This window comes from Babylonia areolata, chromosome 7 (genome assembly GCF_041734735.1).
Source record: "Babylonia areolata isolate BAREFJ2019XMU chromosome 7, ASM4173473v1, whole genome shotgun sequence".
Taxonomy (NCBI): Eukaryota; Metazoa; Mollusca; class Gastropoda; order Neogastropoda; family Buccinidae; genus Babylonia; species Babylonia areolata.
The window spans coordinates 13,200,481-13,207,980 of record NC_134882.1 but is presented as its reverse complement, the minus strand read 5'-3'; the positions used below and the strand labels follow the sequence as shown (position 1 = coordinate 13,207,980).

Below are 7,500 nucleotides of genomic sequence, written 5' to 3'. Positions count from 1 at the left end.
TCATAGCGGTTTTAAGATTCTATTAGATGTTCGCGACCAGTTCTAGTGAAGGCACACGGTGGGTATATATCGCAGTTTTTCTGTTAGTTAGAAGGCTGGATAACATCACAGTCCTCAAGCACTCTCTCGATATAAGATTAACAAGACAAGAGTTGGCGAGATCGACTTGTGGGGGGGGGGGGGGGGGGCGGTACCACAATCGTGTGTGTATGACGGAGTGGGTTGGTCACAAATTTGCTTCATAAAGACGTTATTCAAAAGAGAGAGAGAGAGAGAGAACGAACGAACGAACGAACGAACGAACGAACGAATCTTTTTTAATGAGGGAAGTGGAATAAGCATGTATATGCTTTGCTTTTTACCTTCAGCCCTCAGGGCAAAGAGAAATAAAATCAAAATGTTCACAAGATAAGAAAAAAACATACGTGATATTCAAATACACTCGATTGCACAGTAAACATTTACAAGTACATAATCATGATATCTGCATTCATGACAATAATGTATATGAATATAGTAATGACAGAGAGAAGGAGAGAGAGAGATAGAGAGCCCAATTCTATACCTAAAATGATGCATTGCCAATTTTGATGCACGTAATCTAAATCTTGTCGTTAAACGTTTCAAAGTGTCTGTCCGTGTGTCACAGTCACCGAGATAATTGTGAAGTGTGCAGGTGCATGATGGCCCATGGTTCTTCCCCTCTATGGTCTTCTGCTGATACTATAAACAAAATTTTAAAAAAAACACAACAAAATGATGCTTGGTTTAAACATTTTTAATATCAAGAAACAAAGTGCAATACAGCGTTCAATTAAGAAGACTTGAGCAACAACAAGCATGAGCTTATATCGTGCTCGTTCATATGCAACAAGCAGTACACAAACGCAATGGCGAAAATACACACATTATTTGACAATGAAAAGAAGGTTGAAGTGCAAGACAAAACTAAACTAAACCAGAAAAACAACAACAAAACCCCAAAAAACCCAAACTACTATTACCGCAACTACCACTGACAACAACAACAATGAAAATATTAATGATAATACTAATACTAACATAGTAGCAACAATAATAACACACTGGAAAGTGAACATCACCTAAGGAGTGATGCTTGCCTCCTGTCCGGGCGTCAGCTTTTTTTTTCCCCCCATTAATTAATGTTGATCTTATTGTATGTCTTTTGACGTATATGTGTTATAATGTCTAAGATGATTTCTTTGATTATCCCACACACAGAATCCACACACTCACATCAGAGCAACCTAAGCTGTCATAAAACTTCCAAACTCATGTATAATGTTAAAATATTGGCTGAAATTGTCCATGAAAACCGATTACTCAGACAAAGAAATTTAGAAACAATGTATTAATCGAAAATTGACATGTTATATATATATATATATTTTTTTTTTAAGAAGAAGGAAAAAAAATTGGGTTTTTTTTTTTTTTGGCCAATGAAGAAGTCATGTGAAAGCACAAACAAAAAAAAAGGAAAAAAGGGAGAGAAAAAAAAAAGACTAACACATTCTGGTGCTCCATGACCTGCATGCAACTGAGGCCACAAAAAAAAGAAAAAAAAAAAAAGAAGAAAAAAAGATGCTATATGTTTTCCTGTTCCTTCCTCGCATCCTGAACACAATCATCATGCTGACCTCGGCTCCTCCCACACCACCAACTGAAGCCATGGTCGGTTACTTACTTAACTGTTTGTACCATATACCTTCCTCCTGTTTGTACCATATACCTACCTACACGTACAATACAACAACACACTTCGCCACGTTGCTTCCTCTCACTCCCTTTCTAACCCTCCTCTCCCACCCCCTCTCCCCTGCACTCCCGGCACTCCCCACCCCCACCCCACCCTCCAGCGCACTCCACCTCCCACTCCCTCCTCCTCCTCCTCTCTCTCCACTCCCCTCAATAAAAACAACAACCCCAAAAAACCAACTTCATTCGTTCGTTCGTTCGTTCGTTCTCTCTCTCTCTCTCTCTCTCCGTTCCCTTCGTATCCCACCCTCCCACATTCTCTGCATTCTCCGCAGGCAAAACCTTCACACTCTACCTGCCACCCCCATCCTCTCCTCCTTCTCCTCCTCCTCCTCCTCCTCCTGCCCCTCCTCCTCCTCACACCTCCCGCCCCCCCCTCCCCACCCATCTGTCCCCCCCCCCGCCCGCCCCCTTCCATCAGACTCTTCCCTCTTCTTCTCCTCCTCCTCCTCCTCCTCCTTCCTCCCTTCCACACCCATGTGCCCCTCCCTTTCGTTGCCTTTCCAGGGAAGAGAGAGAGAGAGAGAGAGAGTGGTGGTGGTGTTGTGCCATGGTTTGGCCATGGGCTGTACTGGCTGGGGCTGGCACTCGGCCAATACTGACAGCGCTGACTCTGTGTGCCTGTCTGTGTGTCCGTCCGTCCGTCCGTATCTGTGTGTGTGTGTGTGTGTGTGTGTGTGTGTTTCTGTCTCTCTGTCTCTATCTCTGTCTCTCGGTCTCGGTCTCTCGGTCTCGGTCTTTTTCTGTTTCTCTCTGTCCCTTCCTCCCTCCTCTCTCTCTCTATCGCGCGCGCTGTCTCCCTTTCTTCCTCTCTCTCTTTCTCTCTCTCACCTCTCACCTCTCTCTCTTCATCTTACGAGTTGAAAACAGTATGCAGTTGCTTACTTATGATATTCGAGTCTCCCTCTCTGTCACTCCCTCACTCCTCCACCTCTCTCTCTCTCTCTCTCTCTCTCTCTCGTGTCTTTGTCACTGTCTGTCTACATGCCTGTCTGTCTGTCTCTCCCTGTCTCTCCATCCCCCTACCCATCGCCTCCCTCTCTCTCTCTTTACTTCCCTCCATCCCATTTTTTTCTCTCTCTCGCTCTCCTGTATCCTGCTGTTGACTAGCTTCTGGTACTTTTGTGGTGGATGGGGTGTGTGTGTGGGGGGGGGGGGGGGGTTAGGAGCTAAGTGGAGAGGGTGATGAGGAGGGGAAGGAGAGGGAGAGGGGGGGGGAAGGGCGGGTTGAAGAGAAGGACAAGCAGACGAGAACGAGGGAGAGAAAGAGAGAGTGGAAGTGAAGGTGGGGGTGAGAGGGTGGGGGGTGGGGTGGTGGGCGGGTGCACGCACGTGTGCTTGCTTGTCTGAGTATTATATGTGTAGCGTGCAGGTTTGTACGTTCTTGTATACTCCCATGTTGGGTGTCCATGTTCGGCGTGTGGATGTTTCGTCAGTTCATCGGTGTGTGTGTGTGTGTGTGTGTGTGTGTGTGTGTGTGTTTATGCTACGTCCGTGCATGCTTTAGTTTGTACATCTGAGTGAGTGTGTGTGTGTGTGTGTGTGTGTGTGTGTGTGTGTGTGTGTGTGTGTGTCTATGTCTGTGTGTTGTCTTCAGTTTAACGTCTTTCCACTTGAGGTGATATTAGATGTGTGTGTGTGTGTGTGCGTGTGTGTGTGTGTGTGCGTGTGTGTGTGTGTGTGTGTGTGTGTGTGTGTGTGTGTGTGTGTGTGTGTGTGTGTGTCCGTTCCATATGGTATGATGTATATGCTGCTGAAGGGCAGTGGCAAACGTTCTTGAATGTGAATGTGCGTGTGTACCCATGCGTCAGTGTGAGGGTGATCATATGAATGCTAATGTGTATGAACATATGCGATGTTATCAAACACACACACACACACACACACACACACACACACACACACACACACACACACACACCGTTCACACACACACACACACAGACACAGACACACACAAACACACACACATACAAACACACACCGTACACACACACACACACACACACACACACACACCGTTCACACCCACACACACACACACCGTTCACACACACACACACACACACACACACACACACACACACACACACACACACACACACACACACACACACACAGAGTACTGAATGGCTGTGTGGTGTTGCACGTGCAGTGGACGTGCCCGCCAGTCCTGCCGCCCCGCCCGTCACCGCTGAGGACGACACGGAGACCGCCACGGAACACAACGGGTAAGTCTGTCTGTCTGTCTGTTTGTCTGTCGCTCCGTCTGCCTGCCTGTCTGTCTGTCTGTCTGTGTCTGCACTTGTGTGTTTGACGCTCGATCGGTCTCAGTGTTTAGATTAGTATTGTCTTTCGGTCTGCCTGTCTCGATTTGTCGGTCGGTCTGTCTGTCTCTGTGTTCCTATCTGTGTGTCCGTCTGTCTTTCTTGTCGATCAGTCTGTCTGTCTGTGTGTGTCTTTCGGTCGGTCTGTTTGTCTGTCGGTCAGTCTTGTCTTTAAGGTTGGTCTGTTGTGTTAGTCTGTCCTGTCTCTGTTCCTGTCAGTTCGTCTGTCTGTCTTTCAGTCGGTCTGTCTGTCCGTCTTTCAGTCGGTCTGTTTGTCTGTCTTTCAGTCGGTCTGTCTGTCCGTCTTTCAGTCGGTTTCTTTGTCTGTCTTTCAGTCGGTCTGTCTTTCAGTCGGTCTGTCTTTCAGTCGGTCTGTCTTTCAGTCGGTCTGTCTGTCCGTCTTTCAGTCGGTCTCTTTGTCTGTCTTTCAGTCGGTCTCTTTGTCTTTCAGTCGGTCTGTCTGTCCGTCTTTCAGTCGGTCTCTTTGTCTGTCTTTCAGTCGGTCTCTTTGTCTTTCAGTCTGTCTGTCAGTCCGTCTTTCAGTCGGTCTCTTTGTCTGTCTTTCAGTCGGTCTCTTTGTCTTTCAGTCGGTCTGTCTGTCCGTCTGTCAGTCGGTCTCTTTGTCTGTCTTTCAGTCGGTCTCTTTGTCTTTCAGTCGGTCTGTCTGTCCGTCTTTCAGTCGGTCTCTTTGTCTGTCTTTCAGTCGGTCTCTTTGTCTTTCAGTCTGTCTGTCAGTCCGTCTTTCAGTCGGTCTCTTTGTCTGTCTTTCAGTCGGTCTCTTTGTCTTTCAGTCGGTCTGTCTGTCCGTCTGTCAGTCGGTCTCTTTGTCTGTCTTTCAGTCGGTCTCTTTGTCTTTCAGTCTGTCTGTCAGTCCGTCTTTCAGTCGGTCTCTTTGTCTGTCTTTCAGTCGGTCTCTTTGTCTTTCAGTCGGTCTGTCTGTCCGTCTTTCAGTCGGTCTCTTTGTCTGTCTTTCAGTCGGTCTGTCTGTCCGTCTTTCAGTCGGTCAGTTTGTCTGTCTTTCAGTCGGTCTGTCTGTCCGTCTTTCATTCGGTCTGTCTGTCTGTCTTTCAGTCGGTCTGTCCGTCTTTCAGTCGGTCGGTCTGTCTGTCTTTCGGTCGGTCTGTCTGTCTGTCTTTCAGTCGGTCTCTTTGTCCGTCTTTCAGTCGGTCTGTCTGTCTGTCTTTCAGTCGGTCTGTCTGTCCGTCTTTCAGTCGGTCTGTTTGTCTGTCTTTCAGTCGGTCTGTCTGTCCGTCTTTCAGTCGGTCTGTCTGTCCGTCTTTCAGTCGGTCTCTTTCTTTGTCTTTCAGTCGGTCTGTTTGTCTGTCTTTCAGTCGGTCTGTCTGTCCGTCTTTCAGTCGGTCTGTCTGTCTTTCAGTCGGTCTGTTTGTCTGTCTTTCAGTCGGTCTGTTTGTCTGTCTTTCAGTCGGTCTGTCTGTCTTTCAGTCGGTCTGTTTGTCTTTCAGTCGGTCTGTCTGTCCGTCTTTCAGTCGGTCTGTCTGTCTTTCAGTCGGTCTGTCTGTCCGTCTTTCATTCGGTCTGTCTGTCCGTCTTTCAGTCGGTCTCTTTGTCTGTCTTTCAGTCGGTCTCTTTGTCTTTCAGTCGGTCTGTCTGTCCGTCTTTCAGTCGGTCTGTCTGTCCGTCTTTCAGTCGGTCTGTTTGTCTGTCTTTCAGTCGGTCTGTTTGTCTGTCTTTCAGTCGGTCTGTCTGTCTTTCAGTCGGTCTGTTTGTCTTTCAGTCGGTCTGTCTGTCCGTCTTTCAGTCGGTCTGTCTGTCTTTCAGTCGGTCTGTCTGTCCGTCTTTCATTCGGTCTGTCTGTCCGTCTTTCAGTCGGTCTCTTTGTCTGTCTTTCAGTCGGTCTCTTTGTCTTTCAGTCGGTCTGTCTGTCCGTCTTTCAGTCGGTCTGTCTGTCTTTCAGTCGGTCTGTTTGTCTGTCTTTCAGTCGGTCTGTTTGTCTGTCTTTCAGTCGGTCTGTCTGTCTTTCAGTCGGTCTCTTTGTCTTTCAGTCGGTCTGTCTGTCCGTCTTTCAGTCGGTCTGTCTGTCTTTCAGTCGGTCTGTCTGTCCGTCTTTCATTCGGTCTGTCTGTCCGTCTTTCAGTCGGTCTCTTTGTCTGTCTTTCAGTCGGTCTCTTTGTCTTTCAGTCGGTCTGTCTGTCCGTCTTTCAGTCGGTCTGTCTGTCCGTCTTTCAGTCGGTCTCTTTGTCTGTCTTTCAGTCGGTCTCTTTGTCTGTCTTTCAGTCGGTCTGTCTGTCCGTCTTTCAGTCGGTCTGTCTGTCTGTCTTTCAGTCGGTCTCTTTGTCTGTCTTTCAGTCGGTCTGTTTGTCTTTCAGTCGGTCTGTCTGTCTTTCAGTCGGTGTGTCTGTCTTTCAGTCGGTCTGTTTGTCTTTCAGTCGGTCTGTCTGTCTTTCAGTCGGTCTGTCTGTCCGTCTTTCAGTTAGTCTGTTTGTCCGTCTTTCAGTCTGTCTGTCTGTCCGTCTTTCAGTCGGTCTCTTTGTCTGTCTTTCAGTCGGTCTCTTTGTCTGTCTTTCAGTCAGTCTGTTTGTCCGTCTTTCAGTCTGTCTGTCTGTCCGTCTTTCAGTGGGTATGTTTGTCTGTCTTTCAGTCGGTCTGTCTGTCTTTCAGTCGGTCTGTCTGTCCGTCTTTCAGTCGGTCTCTTTGTCTGTCTTTCAGTCGGTCTGTCTGTCTGTCTTTCAGTTGGTCTGTCTTTCAGTCGGTCTGTCTGTCTTTCGGTCGGTCTCTTTGTTTGTTTTTCAGTCGGTCTGTCTGTCCGTCTTTCAGTCGGTCTGTCTGTCCGTCTTTCAGTCGGTCTGTCTGTCCGTCTTTCAGTCGGTCTCTTTGTCTGTCTTTCAGTTGGTCTGTCTTTCAGTTGGTCTGTCTTTCGGTCGGTCTCTTTGTTTGTCTTTCAGTCGGTCTGTCTGTCCGTCTTTCAGTCGGTCTGTCTGTCCGTCTTTCAGTCGGTCTCTTTGTCTGTCTTTCAGTTGGTCTGTCTTTCAGTCGATCTGTCTTTCAGTCGGTCTCTTTGTCTGTCTTTCAGTCGGTCTGTCTGTCCGTCTTTCAGTCGGTCTCTTTGTCTGTCTTTCGGTCGGTCTGTTTGTCTTTCAGTCGGTTTGTTTGTCGGTCTGTTTGTCTTGTCTGTCGGTCTGTCTTTCTATGTCTTTCGGTCGGTTGGTTTGTCCTGTTTGTCGATCTGTCTTTCTGTACCTATAGGTCGGTCGGTCAGTTTGTTTGTCTGTCTGTCGGTCGGTCGGTCGTTCCGTTTAGACGGTTCATCTCCGTCTCCGGCTGGTTGGTTCACATGTTTGAATTCAAGAACTATTTTGACAAAATACAGCGTTCAGTATATATATATATTAAGTCTTGAAAAAACAACCACCAACAAACAGACAAGTAAAAACTCTCG

General features: G+C 47.4%; 1 protein-coding gene across 1 annotated transcript in view; it reads left to right on the top strand.

The window, feature by feature from the left end:
- The window catches only part of LOC143284156 (uncharacterized), a 193,882-nt gene that overhangs the window by 4,122 nt on the left and 182,260 nt on the right, over positions 1 to 7,500 (top strand). Inside the window, exon 2 of the mRNA XM_076590814.1 lies at positions 3,932 to 4,007. Within this exon, the coding sequence (XP_076446929.1) occupies positions 3,932 to 4,007 (76 nt within the window). The remainder of the gene's footprint in view (positions 1 to 3,931; positions 4,008 to 7,500) is intronic.